An 18,931-nucleotide genomic window follows, 5' to 3' on the forward strand; every position below is an offset into this window, starting at 1 on the left:
AAGAAGCCGGAACCAAGTGCTTTTACTTGCTTTACCTTTCATCTTGCTTGCGAATGTTGCCCTGGTTATTGTACACTTTGTATCTCGGCATGGCCATTCTTTTTCTTGAAAACTACTGCCAACCTCTCGTATATCAAAGACAAATTGAGAATTTCTACTTGCACAAAGTATACTTTCTCACTCCATTGACACTTTGAGCTACTAAATAGCACAACCAAATAAAATAAATTTAAGAAATTGAAATCGAATAGCCTCAACTAACAAGGGTCCGAGAGAGAGAGCACAAGGCACAGCAACATGGATAAATACCAATTTAACAATGCAGATGAACATGAGATTACAAGTCAGACGCCTTAAAAAGTGAAGAAAAAGCTAAGAACTGTTAGCTCATTGATCTTGAAGTACAAGGGTTTAAGTTTTACAATCCTCCCTTCCCATAGCTAATGAAAATATGGAAGCATCTTATAGTTCTGGAGTTGATATCACACCAAAAAAAACCCCTTTCAAACTATTTACTTCCCAATGACTTAGATAGATTGGAAACCACAGGCATAAAAATTGCGAGGGCAATGAAAGCCGCATGCCTGCATTTTAAGACGAACTACTTTGCAGCTGCAACTAAGGCAGATCGAGCACGGGTAAATGTAGCAATGAGTGCCCCGAGCTGCAATTTGTCATTGCAACCGAAAGTTAATCTGTACCTGCAAACCAAAAACCACTCGTAAATTTTAATCAATTAAAAACTCATCAAGTTCAAAATCAACTTGCAGTCAATTCTACACTAGTCTGACAAAAACCCTAGCTGGGAATCTGGAGCAGATCCTCTGTATGCTAAACTCATGATCCTCTTCTTTTTTTTTGAAACTTACGTTACTAAAAACACATTTCTGTCCTGCTTTATTCAATTTTCATTGATCTCCACATGTTTAATGAATTAACCATAATAGTACAAGGTTTGATTTTATTGAGGTTAGAGCTAGCTGGATAATGCTTCGGGTGAATTTATCTGCTTCAATCTGAAACACTTTTTAATGGCTTTGTTTGACTGTTTTCACATTGCATGTTTGTGCACAAATGCTTAAAGAAATGTGCTACCATTATCTACCTTAATTTTTAGGAGTTTCATTGCAATCAAACCAGACTCCTCGCAATACATCCAGAATACTAATAATCATCTTCAGATGTTATAGAAGATGCACAAACCTGGGTTATGGTTTGCTGAATAAAAATTGAGTTTTTAAAGGTGGTTTTTTAGTATTGGCAGGAACGTTTTCATTCTACTGGCCAACACTCCCTTCGGTTCCCATGACTTTAAACATCTACAAAGCAGAAGTCCAATTAATGCTGACAGTTGGCTTCTATCAATATAGGTTTCTTAAGCTCTAATTGTCCTACAAATGTAAAACACATGTATCTCTGTACTGGTTTAAATTAATCATGTATCAATCACTCCATTCTTCAACTGAAACAACTATCAGGTTACTGGGTCTGACATTAAAAATGTTCTCAAGAGCAAGGCATATATGGAATAAGACATGATACATACTCTATATCAGCCAAGTCATTGATCAGTTGAACTCGAACATTTGATGGCATCTTGATCTTAAAAACGAACCTGTTCACAAATTGCCGTAACGATGAGGTTCATAAAAATTGACTGCTTTAGAGCAATAATGTGAACACTTACATGGTTACTTCTCTTACAATATCCAGCAAGGCCAATCCATTCCTTGTCTTCATATCTGATATTTCTACAGATAGTTAAGTACACAGAAGAAGAAAATGACGGTGATGATGAAAGCAAAAAAATAAAACAGAGTTTCACAATGTAATTATGTAACAATAACAACTGCATTACAAAAAAAAACTTGCTGGATACGTCTAAAGCCAACTGAAAATGATTCATTCAAAAGCCAGTACGATATTTGCTCAATGTCTTTGGGCAGGGGGTTCCCAGTGCAAAGGTAGACAGCTTCTTCCGTTATCTGCTGAGAAGCCATATGTGTTGACTGCAAATATGAAGAGAAGTTATCAACAAGCCAAAACAGAAACCAGTGATAATCCTTTCACATAGATGCAAATTAACATAAGAAAGCCAACAGTTGTGCAAGCATAATCCTACAGTAATAAAGAGTGGTTCTTGGGCAAGATTGTTTAAATTGACAGAATGGGATAATCCACATTTGTATTGATAAGTAAAATATTAAAACTGTATTAAAAGTGCCAAAGGGGACACAACCAATGTACATGCTGAGTATATAAGAGTGACATGTTGAACTCCAGACTCCCATACAGCTCAAATCACCCAAAAAGCCTACAAAAGGTAGCAAAGAATCTAGGAAATCTCTCAAACATTCTAGAGTGAAAAATATCCATCATAATTTTATTAATCCCATGAACCAGCCACTCCACATCCTCAAATCGTGTGCATATTCACTCAATCCAAACGTGGATATAAGGGTGTGTACCACTGTACCCTATACCAACACTTCTCCTAGCACATCCTCCAGCTAGCTGGCAAGTTCCCTCTACAGGCATAACCCACAACACCACATGCACCATGAATCCCAGGCCACCAGATTAAGAAGAAATGGATAAGGCCTTTGTTTTTCTCAGCACGGGTCTTCTCAGCCTATTTGCACATACAACACCAACTTGAATCATCTTACCTTTTCTACCTGAATTGTCACTATTCAAAAAGAACAAAAGAAACCTCAGAAGGCACTTTAACCTTCCACATTACTCTCCAACTATGCCAAGTTTCTTGATGGAGGAAAAAAAAAATGAAAACAGTAAATGAAAGGTGTTTGAGAAGATGAATATAGAATACAGTTGAAATCATGCATTCAAAGTTTCTTATTGTTTGTCATCTGTTTAAATTAGAACAATCAATTCATAGGGGCTTCAATTTGACCATCAACATCATCCAGCAAACTAGTAGGTTTTCACATTTCTATATTGATGTCACTGTCAGAAGGGTTACCTGTGAATATTTTGTCCAAAGTATATGAAAGCTTTCAAGTTCTATACAACTTCTGACGTGGGGACTGTAACTGGTGCTCTTGACATAACGTAGGTGAAGCTACATGATTTAAGCTGATGGAGGTAAAGGAAACTATAAGAGATAGCAAAATAGTGGAGCTTACTTGACTCTACAAATGCAAGTCCTTCCCCATTCCTTTTTCCTCAGGTGGTTGTAAAGCCTATGGTACATTATATTGTGCCATGTACAAAGATTAAAGTACTTCAGATTTTGCAACAACAGTAATATTTATGGTAATTTATAACCAGTGGCAGTCCATATCACAAGTTTGAAATTTAAAACCCTAGGCAACCACCATACTCTGGCTAATTTCATTATAAGTTCCACCCACCCCGTTACAGTGTTGGGATGGTTTTGGGGAGTGTTTCCTTCTCCCAGAGCAGGTTTAGAAAAGGCTTTCCATGTCAACATCCTTACCTACAATATGTCATAGCATGCCATAAAAAAAGTGGAGGATCCCCCTCTCCAAGTAATGATCACACATAATCCCACCTTTGGTTATTTTCTATAATTTTTTTGCTAGAAACTGGAGCACCAATTCATAAAATCAATGGGCAGTTCCCTCTTTTGTTTATATCAAAGATGCCAAACATTCGAGACCAAACCTCAAAACCCTTTTGACAAGGAACTCCAATAAATAAATAATAATAAAAAATAAAATAAAATAAAACACAGAGAAAGCAAGCTAGGAGAGGGTTAAAGATTTACAAACCTGCAAAATATTCAGAGCCTTTCTCATGTCACCATTACTAAGCCGTACGAGTGCTGCTAAGCCACTCTCTGGTACATCAAGCCTAGTTAAGCGAGATTATGTCAGAGGTCAAGCACAACACCATAGCGAAGTCAAAAAAGCCAAAATCTAATTGTAATAACTACAGCATGACATGTTGATAAGTTAGGCATCTATTTAGTCATGTCCACTTCAACCCTGTTCTCCTTTGTGGGAGGCAAGAAATACCACTCAAGCTAAAAATGGAGACTACTACATGCGTCTCTTTGAATTTTACAAGGTACCAAAGCATAAACCAAAAGGAAAATGACCATCCAAGTGACCTGCTTACTTCATGTTAATAAAGGTGAAATATTTCCCCTATATTTAAAATAAAAATAAAAAAACTAAATCCCCTTCAACGTGATTAAAGGTGAGTAAGTTGGAAAAGTAAGCCCTTAGCTTTGCAACTTTGTTGACAAGCTTTTAATTCTTTAAGAACTAAACAGATGGTGTAAATTATTTTAACAACCTTTTTGTGCATTCCAACAGTTAAAATGCAATATCAAGAGTGTTAGAATGCAAGTTAAAATCTTATGAGTAATGTCAAAAGTTAGGTTTGTAACCAGTCATCACTCCCAACACCCTCGAACCACTTCCAATATCCTTGAATAACAAGGATTAACTCAAGCTAATGACCCCTAAAGACTACTCTTGTTCTCCCCGTTTAAGCAGTTAATAAGTGAGTAGATATGGCTTTGCTTGACAGTCTAAACAGGGTGGCTAGATTTCATCTGAGATTGAATTCCTTTATCCCACCTAGATTATGCGAGGAAGAATGACACAGAAGAATCCCCATAAATTGTATGAACACCTCCATAAGAAATTTGTGCTGAATATTATTTAAAATGCGTCTGCAAAAATGTGCTATTAGGTACTAAATGTGATTTTAATCATTTGTTTTCGTTCAACAAGCTATAATAGGGATCATGTAACCTACTGGCCCGTTTAATTGCAATTAATCCTTAGTCCCATACGTTAAAACTGCCAAAAAAATTGTGCCGTGATTATGCTTCCCTTTTTAATTTTCTTTACGAATATAAAGTTATATTAAAGAGAAAAAAGGCGTTAATAAGTCAATTCGGTCAGCATTATAATGAACATGCATTTCTGTTTCTCTAAAAACTCAAGTTAATGAATATGAAGTTCACAGATTTGAGAAAACTGTTGCTATAAGCACATGAGGTTTATTTTGCTAAAAGAATGAATCAAATTAATTGATATCAAATCGTACTACTGGACGTTGTTAGGATATAGAACTTAGATTGGCAAATTTGTGATCAAAACTTGGAATCTGTATTTTTGTGTCTAGTTAAGTTAGTTATGGTACCTTGTCCAAGGCCATATCATAAATTCCACATTTGCAAGGATGAAAAGGTAACAATCACCAATTAGGGTTTTGCATATAGTAATTATGAGTACATGATTTGCATGATTAAATCTTCATAATCTTCTTTGATACGCATTAAAGGTATTTTTATTAACAAAATTGAAATCAAAATCCAAGACAATACAGGACAGTAGATGTCGATTGATCTATAAAAGATATCCATCTAGTTTTACTGATTTGGTGTCCCTCGATCAACACCTAGCTCGATTGATTGAGCAACTCGGTTATGAGTTTCTTTTTTATATTAAACTACTCAGAACCCTATTGTTTTCTGAATCTAACCTCTATACAAGGACAAGTATGGGTAAGAAAATTAAGAGAGACACAAGCACACAATATTAGAGCATTCAAACTCCCAATCCATGATATTATGTGCATCCTAGCAGTCTTTGTGAATACTACTATTTTGGTTTTTGAATGCATCATCATACATGTACAATGGTGTCTGGTGAGTGCCTTATTCAGTTATTAAGGCATCAGTTGACGTGCGTAGAGATTATCAACAACAAAGACTACACACACAATCAAGCGCTACTAGCAAGGAGATAGAAAACTGCAAGAGGAGCGGATTTGTTGGTGGTAGTGTTGGTGAAGAGGACAGGTTGTAATGTTGTATGATAATCACTAAAACAAGTGGTGGTCGTAATCGATGTATTGCCCATTCGTTGGTGGAGGTGATGTTAATGGTAGTGGTAATGGAATGGAGTATTTATGCGTCAAGAAGTGTTAAATTTTCATTTGACTAAACAAAACTTTGACTTTTTGCTTCAAGAAATACTTCCAAAATTAATAACCAAACATGACCTCTATGCTTTTAGTCAATGATGGTTTTCAAGTTCAAGAAAGGAATTTAAAGTGCTAACAGAACCTCAATAGAACTAAGAGCAAGACAATAAAGAAACTTGATGGACAAGAAATGATGATACTACATTGAGCATCCACGAAAAGGCGGAGATTAAAAAGAATATTCCCCGAGGACTCAGAAGTAGGAACATACTTTTTAAGAATGTGTGAGTCTGTGACAACCAATAACACAAATATTTCATCTTAAACGAAAAATTATATATAATGGCCATAAGACCCAGCAACAGTTTATGTCATAACATTGGAAAATTAAGATAGCTAAAATGAGAAGGTAGAGAAAAATGAACCACAAAATAGACCAATAAATAAGGAAATCTGTGAGCAGTAAGGATGTTGCTAATTTAAGACAAGTTGAGAGAAAGTTGGCCTTATAGATTTTCCAGGCTTTAAAAAAAATATATCTGACTAGCAATAAGCATAAACTGCAAAAAGCGAGCTTTATACTGATGAGAGGAAGAACAAATATATGTGAGCCAAAATGGTACAAATGAGATGATGCCTTTTAATTGAACACAGGGTATGACCCAAGAACATGACAGTAACACAGTTCTGTGGCAAGCCCTAGAGTGGTATAATCAAACTTTTTCATGTTGCAATTATGTGGATCATACATCATAGATCAACCTTGTCGTACATCATTACAATACTTAAACACAAGAAAATGGAGCATAATGTTATTTAGTTACTATCATAACAAATGTATCAATGCAAAAAAATCCAACCACGCTACCATCATAACAAACTTATGTATGAAAAAAGTATCCTGCCATATCCTAAATCCCCCAGGTGGCAAAGGAATGACTATTGTCCAGTGCTCTAAAAGAACATGATGTTGCTTAAGAATGTCAACATATAAAAGGAACTGTGGAAGAAAATTATTTGGCAATTACAAGACCTACTGATGATTCCAAAAGAAAACCGAAATTCTACGATGATGTTTAGAAATCCTGCTCCTACCAAAGATAATTATCTAGTGGATACTTCTAATTTTTGCAGTAAAAGTAATCAAAATAAATAAATAAATAAAACAAAATGGACAACTTAAAAATATGGAACTTACCCTTCAGCCTCAATAACAATCTTTATTCGCTCTCTGACATGAATATCTTCAAGAGGAGCAAATCGAAATCGAGTGCATCTGGACTGTAGTGCTGGAATAATCTTGTTGACGTGATTACAAATTAGAGAAAACCTAGTGTTTTTTGTGTATTTCTCAATCACTGCATCATAAAATATGAATGGTACAATATATGCATCAAGAAATAAAAGTACAATTTAATTAAGAAGTAAAAATCATATAGTTCATTACCTCGACGCAAGGCAAATTGTGCATCTTTCGTCATGGCATCCGCCTCATCCAATAGGACCAACTTCACACATGACTTTGCACTGCAATTAAAAAACTGTTTAGGTTAACTGATGCATTTAACGATGATCAAGGCAATGAAGTATGAGAGTAACAAACTCCTGTTGTCCACCAATATCATAAGGGAAGTCAAAATGGACTCTTTTAAATGTGTGAAGTACCCATCTTGGATACACAACCTAGGTATGAGCATCCAACATGTCTGGTTAGATATCTACATAGTATATTGTAGTATATTTTACAGTAACTTTCCCATAACACAAAATTCTCTTTTATATTCATTTTGTTATATTACTACTTCAAAAAAAAATGTCCATTTTGGACACTATGCTACCTAAAAAGCCATTTTACCATGACTGGGCGTCAGATTTGCCATATCTTGAAACCCAATGACACATGGAGACAGTTGGGTTATATATATATATTAACTGTCTCCATGTGTCCTTGGGTTTCAAGATATGGCAAATCTGACGCCCAGTCACATACCCACCCCCGTACACATCTGAGTTCATGTAACAGAGCTGTCAAGTGAATAGTTCAACACGTCAATCGTTACAAAACTAAGAGTTTGCTATTACAATTGGCAGTACAATATCAGAACTTAAGCACATAAAGCATAATAAAGAGATTGTGGAACAAAAACCACGTGAGCATTTCAAAGGACAATGCGTCATTTATGCCCAATGCAAGATATTTGAAGTCATAGCTTATACTGTTGTGGTATATGCATGAAAAACACCATGTTTTGCTTTGCTCATTTGTGGAACAATTATATAATTCACATCTAAATAAAAAAATATGCACACGCTGAGATAGAAGCCAGAAACATCTGAAAGTTTACAAGTGGCGCCATAGTTGTTAAAGGCTCAAGGCGCACAAAAGCGCAAATGCCTCCTGGAGCCTGAGGCGCAAGGCGCAAGGCGAGGCGCGCGCCCGACTGAAGCAAGGCGCACGTTGAAAAAAAAAAAAACAAAACCCACCCAATAAAGTATTAAAGATGCAATAGTATATATAAAGATGTAAAAGTCAACTAAATGAATTACTTAAGTTAAATATTCAACATAAAATGCCAAAACCAAGTAAAGTCCAATTCAAAGTGTCTACTTGCATTAATCTTATTGTGCCCAAAATCATAATGTTACTGCATTTTACTGTCATTATTACCAAGTAAAGTCCAATTATAAAGATGCCAAAACCAAGTAAAGTCCAATTATAATGTTACTGCATTTTGCTGTCATTATTACCAATTCAAAGTGTCTACTTGCATTAATCTTATTGTGCCCAAAATCATGCAGAAGGTTATGTATGATGGAGAAAGATCAAATTTTGTCTTCACCTTAAAGTCCAACATCTTTCTGATACCCACATGCACAAAATTGTATATACAAAACGCAAACAACGATCTTTTTATTGCCACGTAGTATGAAATAAAGAACAATAGTTATAGTACATAACAAACACAGATAACTGAAAAAAAAAAAAAAAAAAAAAAAAAAACACCGACCATCTTAAATAACAACTCCAACTCTACAAACAAACTAAACTCTTTCAAATAAAAAGAAGAGCTGTAGACAGTCCAGAGTCCAGACTCGAGAAAAAAAATAAAATAAAGATAAATAAAAAAATAAAAAGAAGAAAAATAAAATAAAAAATCTGCCAAGCTCGACTCGGCTGAGAGAGAGAAGAAAAGAAGAAGAAGAAAAGAAGAAATAAAATATCTGCAAAGTCGCAGAAGAAAAGAGAAGAAGCAAATCTGAGAAGAGGACGAGAGAAGAAGGAGAGAAGAAGAAGAGAGAGAAGGAGAAGTTAGAGAACTTACCGGCAGAGTCGCAGACGCAGATCCGACACAAATCCGGCAGATCTGACTTCCGAGACCGAGAGTCCAAGTCGTCGCTGCCTCTGTCGAGTCTGTCTTCTTTCCTTTGCTTTTTGTTCTCTTTTCTTTTTTTGTTTTTTATGTTGTAACAATGTAACTTGTAGGTTTTCTATTCAATTAACTAATAAAATAATATAATATAAATAATAATAATATAACAATACATAAAAAAAAATAAACAAACAGAACTAAACCAATAAAAAAAATTGCATTTTGCAAGCAAGCGCGCCTTTGGGACGCCTGTAGCCTGGCGCCTGTTTGGTAAAGGCGCACGCCTTCTTTACTCCCTGCGCCTTAAGTCACTAAAGGAGCTGAGATGGCGCCTAGAGGCGCCTTGCGCCTCAGGCGCGCGCCTTCGGCGCCTTTAACAACTATGAGTGGCACAGAAAGAAGACTTCCAAAGCCCAAGATTTTCATTTTTCCTTAGGATGTCCCCACTCCCTTCGGGAACAATACTATTCCCTTTTGCTAGTTGCATGAGTTACTAGCAAACCTGTTCAACGAGTGTTCCCATGTTGATAGCATTTTTGTCATTTAAATTCGGATTGTTCAGTATAGTTTAGTACTCAATTGGTTTTAAAGGGTTATTTAATTCTTATTCTGTTTCGAGGAATTGCCGAATCTGACTTAAAATTCAGAAAGTCTTCTTTGCTAGAAATTTCTAATTCTAAAAAGTTTATATTCTATTAGCCTTTATTATTTTCCAAGAGCTTTCATGTTGAGTTCCTAGTATTTCAATCAGGAGTTTTTTCTCAGGCTGGACTAGATTTATTTGCTATTTTTTAGAAATTTAAGTAGGAGTTGGTTATCATATTAGTTATCCTTGTTTTAGTGGGTTTTAATTGCCTAGAAAGATTGGAATCTATATGTAACTGTTATCACACCAAAGCGAGATCATTATTATTAATAGGGTAAAGTCTAGAAAACATCCTCCTAGTTTTGATTTTGTGCAGATTACACCCCTCTAGTTTATTTTGTGCATATAAATCCACACTAGATACTATAATGTTGCAACTAACCACCTCCGGCCAGATTTCCGGTAGAGAATGGGGTTCAAAAATATTAAAATCCAAAACTGCCCTTTCATACATATTCCGTAATTGCCCGTTACCATATTCACGGCCCTCACTTCTCTTCTTCCTCACCGTCACCACCCACACCATTCCACAGAGCTCTGTGTTGGGCTGGCAACCCCTCACTCTCTCTCCCCTCTCACCCCAACGAATCGCCCTGCTTGTGGGTTTGGTTTGCTTTGGTATGATATCTTTGAGTGGGAGATTTCAATCGTTGTCATGTTTGTTGTTGCAGAGAGAGCTTCAGAAGCAATCGCAATCGTGATCAAGATCGAATCGGTTTCATCATTGAATCATGTTCTTCACCGGACTTTGGTCGGTGGCCCTCACTTCTCTTCCTCACCGCCACCACCCACACCATTCCACAGAATTGTGTGTTGGGCTGGCAATCCCTCTATGTCTCCCTCTCACCCCAACGAATTGCTCTGCTTGTGGGTTTGGTTTGGTATGGTTTTGTTCGCCGGAAGTTGCAGAGGTGAAACTTCATTGCTATTTGTTGTTGGCTGAAAATTGCAGAGTTCAGTTCATCGGAGTTTGCTACGTCATCGCCGGAACTGAGGTTGTTGCGCTCTGCGTCCCACTGCCACCATGGAGGAGATCGATCGACAAGTTCATGGAGAGAGGATCGGTCGTACCGCATCCACAACCTCTCCCCTCAGGCCTTCTTCTTTGGCTTGGTCTCTGTTAAAGCGGTGGCCCTTGTTTTGTCCGTCGTTGATGAAGATGGCGCCGGAGAAGAGAACGGTCGATTTGAAACCGAAACAAATCGGTCTGCGAGAGGGGGTATTTTAGTATATTTGCAGTTCCGGTATCGGTAAATAACCAAAAGGGACTAATTCACAAATATTTTTTGATAGAGGGGTGGTTAACAAACATGAGGGGGTTATACGCACAATATACATACTACAGGGGGTTATTCGCACGCGACCCTTATTAATATGAAGAAAAGATTGATTTGTGTACTATACCTGTTGCAATCTCCCTCCTCTAATTACTCTTACTTTCTTTCTCATTGCTGTCTACAGAATCCAGCAAGCTAATTTCAATAATAACATGAAAAGGACAGTAAACCTTAATTATTCTAACCCAAATCCATAAAAGAACAACTATAAATCTCTTTAATTAGTACAATCTCGAATAACATAAGCAATTATAAGTATTAGCACTTCCGGTAAGAGATAGTAGACTGCATTCTGTTAAAATCCTAAGCTGTCATCCCGCATTAATTGATTATTGGCTTCTCAAGTATAACCTTTAGTAGGTCTAAAATAGGTTTTAGTAGTCAAAATTTCTAACTTACTAATTATGGAATTATAATCCTGTTATGTCAATAGGAGAACTTAGGGTAGCATCTTTCGCAGAACAAAACTTGAAGTCTGTACATTTGTTTCACTCTCTAGCTTAGTTTAGAGATTTTCAAAAGTTAATTACCTCCCAAGGATGAAGTTGAAATTCATGGTATTTTGGTAATCTTTGACTACAAGGGTAGAAAGGTAAATTGACACATTGATGCACTCAACAAATTAGGGTTCATGCATGCATATAAAGGGTTTCTATGCTTACACGATTTAAATTTGATTTGATTCCCTAGATTGCTTTAAACTTGCATGAAAATTGTTTCTGGAAACTTCTACATTGAAAATTTTCTAAATATAAAACCAGCAAAAGATTTCAATCCATCAAGGTATCGATTAAAGCCTTCTGGAGTAATGTCGAACCATCAATGTCTATTTCAATCTTATATCTTAGTTTTTTTTTTTTTTTGGTTTCATGTTGGCACTATGTGGATGATCTCATGTATCTTTCAGATAGCTTGAGATCATAGCTTTTTGGGTTTTGTGCAGTTGTATATGGGACGCGCTCCCCGTATGAGCACCTATCTATGAATATATTACTTATCAGGGAAAAAAAAAAAAAGAGAGAGAGAAAAAAGAAAAAAGCAGTTTCCAACTTGGTTTAAACCGTGCAAAAAACTAATTTCTCTAGTGCTGCCTATAAATACATAATACTAGGGCAGACTTGGATAGATATATATATCTCATAAATACATATATCATATTAAGAGCAGATTTTTGAGAGTTTTTGAGAGTGCATTCAGTTCTTCTTTTCCATTCATCATTTGCATTAATTAGTAAGTGTAGTTTATATGTGTTGACAACCTTCACTACGCCAAACGAGGGAGACTAGTTATAATAGAAGGTAAGAGAAGAGGGCGAACAAGATAACATGGGATGAGGTTATTAAAAAAGACTTTTAAAATTAAATATAGCAGGTGAAATGACATGTAGTAGAAAAGATTAGAGAGAAAGAATTCATGTTCAATTATGAAAAAAAAAAAAAAAAAATCATGTGGCCAACCCCATTTATATGGCATTAAGGCAAGGATGATGATGATAATGAACCTTCAATGCATACTACAAAGACAAATCAACACAACTGTTCAATCCACAATCAAATTGACATATAGATGACTAGTGGCTGACAGTGAATTGCTAGGGAAGCAGGTTCATTAGGAGCGGACATTGTCGATGAGCGAAAGAGTTGCATGAAGACTTTTCAGGGGAAAAGTTTCCACTCTTTTGTTTCAGGAGGTAACTAGATGATTCTTGGAGTAGAACTTGTTAACCTAGGTTGTACTCTGGATTTGGTTTTCCTGGATCAATTCCCATGATTTTTTCCTTTCTAGGGTTTTCCACGAAAAAATCTAATATTCATTGGTTATGCTTTTACTGCATCTTATTGTTGTGGATTGCTAAATTTTTTACAATCTGCTATATACTGAGGATTGAACTCTTAAAATAATTTTTGTTTGAATTCTAGTTATAACTGTAGTTAGTTCCACAAGACCTATTAACCCCCTTCTAAGTCTAGATCAGTGATCCTTGCACAACTCTCTATCAAACCCTCGGGTTCTGCTCCTACAAACTTTCAAGTCCTATTGAAAGCACAAGAAGCCCAGCAGCCTATAGTTTAAAATGCCTATGCACTCTTCAAATTTAATGTCGATTGTAAACTACCATCTACTCTAAGCTTTTAGAGAGGTTGTAACTGTAGCATTCAAATCCTTCAACACGCCCCCTCACGTGTGGCCTTCTTTTTGGTCCAACACGTGTTTCAATTTTAATTATTAGGGTGATGGTGAGGTGTAACTTCAGGATTTAAATCCTTCAACATGCCCCCTCACATGTGGTTTAATACAATGCAAAGTGAAGAACCTTACCAGGGCTTGACAGGCCGCGAATGCTCTTTTTTTTTTTTTTTGATAAGTACATGCCGCGAATCCTCTTGAAAGAGAGGGGTGCCTTCAGAAACGCGGACACAGGTGGTGCATGGTTGTCATTAGCTCGTGCTGTAAGGTGTTGGGTTAAGTTCCGCAACGAGCGCAACCCTCGTGGTTAGTTGCCATCGTTGAGATTCGAACCCTGGACAGACTACCGGTGATAAGCCGGAGGAAGGCAAGCACGACGTCAAATCATCATGCCCCTTATGCCCCGAGCAACACACGTGCTACAATGGCCGGGACAAAGGGTTGCGATCTTAAGCAGCTTTTATAGAGGGTATAACTTTAGTATTTAAATCATTCAACAGAGATTAGCTTTGAGATATTTTCATCAACTTTTGAAGCATTCTTAGGATAATGTAATGCAACCCTAACCCCAATAAGTAAAGGATTCTAAAAGTTATTCCTAGCATCTTCTTCTCATGTCCTTCTGTTTATATTTATTAACCTTTAAAACATACAACTCGACCTTGTTAACAATTATTCTACTCTTAAAACCTCTTTAACAAACCCAAAGCCCTTTCTCCTTTATGCTCCATTCAATACACAAGATGACAAAATTAATGAAAGAGAAGATAGGAGGGATGGAACAGGTATACATGGGAAAGGAATGAGATTTTTCCACATGAAATCTGATTAGGTAGAAAGGAATGGAAGGGGTACCGAGCGATTTGATTATTAAGTGAACTGCAAAATAAAATAAAATTTTGACAGGCAAGATTTTTCTCTTCCCGTTTCCGTCCACTTTGGGCAAAGGAAAAGCCTTTAAAGGAAGGAAAAATCCGGACTTCCATTTCCTTTCCATTCTCTCTTTCTCTACCACTACCAAACCCTCCCTCCTTCCTTTTTCCTCCCCTTTTGTTCCCTCCATTCTTTCCTCCAACAAGCACACTGTTAACAGTTGAGCATTCAAACTAACATCCAATAATAACACAAACCAGTCATTATTACCATCCAGAAGTATTGTTTACAAATCCATAACTTCAGTCTTTCCTTACCTAATTGAAACCCCAAACCTATAGCCTTGGTTAAACCCTTACAAGCCCTAAAGTCCCATCTTTCGCTAACCTTTACCAATGGACAATCTATTCATAATCAGCCATAAATATCATCTCAGGGCCATCTCACATATCACATTATGACCACAGAACTGAAGGCATCATTGTATTGAAGCAATACGTTGCAATGAATCATTCAATTATGAGAGGTTTGATTGATGTCAACAAATAATGGAAAGATGCATTATCCATGGGAGTGTATGTTGATAGGAGACTTATTTTCTTGTTCAGTTGCCCCTGGAAGTAGTCACCAATTGAGTGACCAAATGAATCCCTTGTGGTCAGTTTTCTCTATCGGAGATGTTTCCTATGTTTTGTTGCACAAGATCCCCGTTTCACAAATATTTCCGGAATTAAGAACTAGTTAGCTTGGTATTTGATTTCCGTCACACACAAAATTCATACTTGAACACATGCCTACATGCAGGACACACACACATACATATACACCACAAGACATGCAAATTAAGATCACTGGCCATGGAAAATTGATTTATAATGGTACATGTTACTTCTGGACAAGGTAATTCAGAGCTGAAAAATGACTATTTTAAAACCAAAAACTGTAGATCAATTTCTGAAGTATGTGGACTTCATTAACAAAGGCCAGAAGCTATAATTATGAAAAATAATGTTGTGGCCAAAGCAGTTGACTTAATGTGACATGAGAATACATATAAATCCATACACACTTTTTTTCATAAATAAAGATAAGCATTAAAAACAGTAGCTCTTAAGGGGGATGCATGCACATTGTATAGAAGAGCATGAAACTAAGTTATTTGTATAAACGGTACAATACAAGTCACCTATAAAATCAACAAAAGCGCACAGCAATCTTGAAAACATTTTGGACATCCAAAAATGAGGAAAATGCAACATCAGTCAATTAAGGACATCTATGCATCTTAAAAAGTACACTCATTCAAGTCTTTCCATATGCACCACCCCGAGGACATGGATGATTTGCCAATACCGTCAATACTTTGGCTAACATAACCCATAAATCCTCTACAGACCATGGCAAAACGAAAATGAACACAAAAAGATAAATGAAGTGGACCTCATATCCCTGAAAACCATGTAGTGGAGGAGGAGGCGGTAAGTTTTTTTCTCGGGTTAAATGGTTAATTAGGAGGTGGTAAGTTATCTTCCTCCTTTATGGATATGCTTGCCACTTGCGCCCCCTCCACCACCAACCCCACCCCAAAAAAAAAAAAAATTTCCACCATCAAGATCACATTCAAAGTAGTTTTTTCAAATAAAAAATACCTTGAAAACAATATAACTTTCCATATGCCTTCCAAAACAAACCTTAACCTCTCACCAACACATGGCAGTGGCACCCCATATATGATTTAATTGATACACGTTCAAAGGCTGTATATGATCCTAAACCCTTTGCTCAGAAATGAAATGTTGAACTTATGGTCAGGTGATTATGTTTAGGCCTTGGTCAAGGATGGCTGTGTAAGCATTGCTTGTCATTTGGCACCAGCACACTCCACTATCTGCCTCAGCAGTTATACGCTTAAGGATATGAGAGGGAAGTTTATCATTTCATAGTATGTATCGATATCCTTCAATTGCATGGGGCCAGTGGGGTAATCTGGCTAGATGTGGCAAAGGTTGCACAATACTTGGCCACAAGATTTGAAGGCCATTTGGTTTTCTGTATAATGCACATGTTACATATACGAGAACAAGAGCCTGAAGTTTGAGGGACATGGAAAGTTAAAGTGGCCTTACAACCACTGAAATCACCATTATTGGGCTAAATAGGTCATAGTTTTTGGAAAGAGAAAGAAAAAAAAAAAAAGCCAAAGGACACAAAAAAAATGGCTCTTTATTTAATAAATTATGTATATAACTGTTAGGATTTCACACACACAATTGGCAAAGCCACAAACCCAACAATAACAACTAAAAAAAAAAAAAATGTATATAAGAAAACATAAATATAATAAAATAAATTATGTATCTAACTGTTAGGATTTCACACACACAATTGGCAGAGCCACAAACCCAACAATAACAACTCAAAAAAAAAAATGTATATAAGAAAACATAAATATAATAAATTATCCTCTAATGCCCAGAACCATGAAGAGGAATGTGTCTCGATCCAATTGCATGCTCATTAAAACCCCAATTGCCCATAATTAAACAGCCATAAATGCAAACTATCACATCCAATTATCCAAACATCATGACTGATAATAACCAAAAACATGCATTTTGGGCAAATAACTAGCAAAGAATAAGAATTTACCCAAATGAGAAACTCTGAGTGCTAGCAAAATCCTGAATCTGTTGCCTCACAACATCAATTCCTCGATCATCCGATGCATTCAATTCCAAAACCATGTTGTGCATCTGCGATCCATATAACTTGCGCGCAAGGGCGAGAATGGTCGAAGTCTTGCCGGTACCAGGCGGCCCATACAGTAGCAAATGTGGCAACTTGTTCTCGCTTGTAAGCCTATCAACTGTTCGAAGAAAGTACTAAGTAAATATCTAAACATATATATGTATACTTTGTGTATGGAGTGAAACCCTAGAAAATTAGGGGGGAATAGTATGTTTACTGGTGTCAACGATGTCGCGGTGAGCGGCTACGTCGGCGAGGGACTGAGGGCGGTACTTTTCGACCCAAGGAGTGGCTTTGGGGTGAGGTGTGTCGCCGGCGGCGATGACATTTTTGCCCTTGTTGACTGACTTCTTGAGAGAGTGGTTCTCTTCCTTGTCGTCGATGTCCATGAGAGAGATTACCTCTGCCATGGTTTTGAAGCTCTCTCTCTCTACTCTTTCTCTCTCTGTCTCTCAGAGTATCTCTCACTGGGTGCGCGCGCGGACAGTGGTCAAATACCTCCATTACAAGACGGAGTTATGGCGCCAATCTAAAGGGCAAGAGAAATTATCGCACGTGACAGTGCGTATCACGCTTAATGTGGTTTTCTTTTTCTTTTCATTATTTTTTTTCATTGCCACACACACTTTTTTTTATTTTCGCCCACAACTGCCTCACTCCTCTTCGAGGACCGAGAAATATGTTACAAGGTGAAACTTATCTCACGTTGAATCCCAATAAGAAATTAATTGAGTAATAACTTAGATTTTTGGGTAGGATCGTGAAGTACCCACCCGTAACAGTTGATATCAGAATCAAACCTAATTCTTGATCCAGTGTCACGCCAAGCGTTCCACACAGATGTGTTCAGGTAGCCAATCCATAGGCAGGGTGGCCCGACTGATTGCAACAAGGGCATTCTGAGTTCAGGTGGGGGAGAATTAGGGATGGCAATGAGGCGGAGATTTCATTCCCCATCGCCGTTTAATTTTTCCACCCCTATAACCGGCCAAAACCCATTGGATTTTTCAAAGCAGCCTCCATCCCCATCCCCATTTGCATAATGGGTTCCCCAAAACTGCCCCAAACGGGGCGGGGCCTCGCTGGAGTGAGAATTTTTGCCATCCTTAATATATATACTTAACTTATTTTATTAATATATCATAATATGCAAGGTAAATTTAATAAAATTATAGTATATTCGGGGTGGGATAGGGTGAGGCAACCATCCCCCGAAACCGCCCCAAACACTCGTTGGGTTTTCAAATCAAACTCCATCCCCGTCCCCATTTACATAATCAGTTCTCCAAAATCGGCCCCAAATGGAATGGGGCCCGGGGTGGGAATTTTTGCCATTCCTTTCCATAGATATCATAAACAGGAATACAATGGTTGTTAGATCAAAATAGATGGTTAGGATTTAATTTTAATATTTTAATAATAATAATAAAATAACAATTCATTAATGATATTATTTGGGCCCGGATTAGATCGGGTTGTAAATACCCGGCCCGATGATAATTTATGTTGTGTTTTTTCATTTTTCTCTTGTAATAGAACATCATACTTGGACAATGCATAGACCAATATTTTGGGTTCTTCTTAAAATAGGAGCGCTTATTCGGGCTTTTCTGATTCTCTCATCTGGAAAGAATTTTTTCTGCATAGAAACCCATTGATTAGACCACCCATTAATTTGAAAGTCTTGCTCCAACATTGGAGCTTCTACGATGGTCTATCACCAACTGTAACCGAGAGAGTTGTTGTTGATTCTTGATTGCTCCACAACATTAATATTGGAGCTTCTCTCCTGGACATCGATAGGAGCGTGAATATTCCTAGCTGATGGGGGAGCTCTCATC

The 18,931-nt window shown here is 37.1% G+C and overlaps 1 protein-coding gene across 2 annotated transcripts; it reads right to left on the reverse strand.

The window, feature by feature from the left end:
* Positions 1 to 361: 361 nt before the first annotated feature.
* On the reverse strand, positions 362 to 17,748 carry LOC132273700 (replication factor C subunit 3). Of its 2 annotated transcripts, none has more exons than XM_059774732.1 (9): positions 17,308 to 17,748; positions 16,992 to 17,208; positions 7,376 to 7,455; positions 7,127 to 7,217; positions 3,756 to 3,837; positions 1,880 to 2,009; positions 1,688 to 1,751; positions 1,547 to 1,615; positions 362 to 701 (listed from the first exon to the last, which is right to left on the reverse strand). In XM_059774732.1, the coding sequence occupies exons 1-9, from the start codon at positions 17,498 to 17,500 to the stop codon at positions 602 to 604; spliced, it is 1,026 nt and encodes a 341-aa protein (XP_059630715.1). In that variant the 5' UTR covers positions 17,501 to 17,748; the 3' UTR covers positions 362 to 601. The 2 variants fall into 2 exon arrangements, with proteins under 2 accessions (XP_059630715.1, XP_059630714.1); XM_059774731.1 differs by having other exon boundaries at positions 7,127 to 7,286; positions 17,308 to 17,745.
* Positions 17,749 to 18,931: the final 1,183 nt, after the last annotated feature.

Source organism: Cornus florida, unplaced genomic scaffold (genome assembly GCF_030987335.1).
Source record: "Cornus florida cultivar Cherokee Brave unplaced genomic scaffold, ASM3098733v1 CherokeeBrave_3.0.0_Hap2_Chr09, whole genome shotgun sequence".
Lineage (NCBI taxonomy): Eukaryota > Viridiplantae > Streptophyta > Magnoliopsida > Cornales > Cornaceae > Cornus > Cornus florida.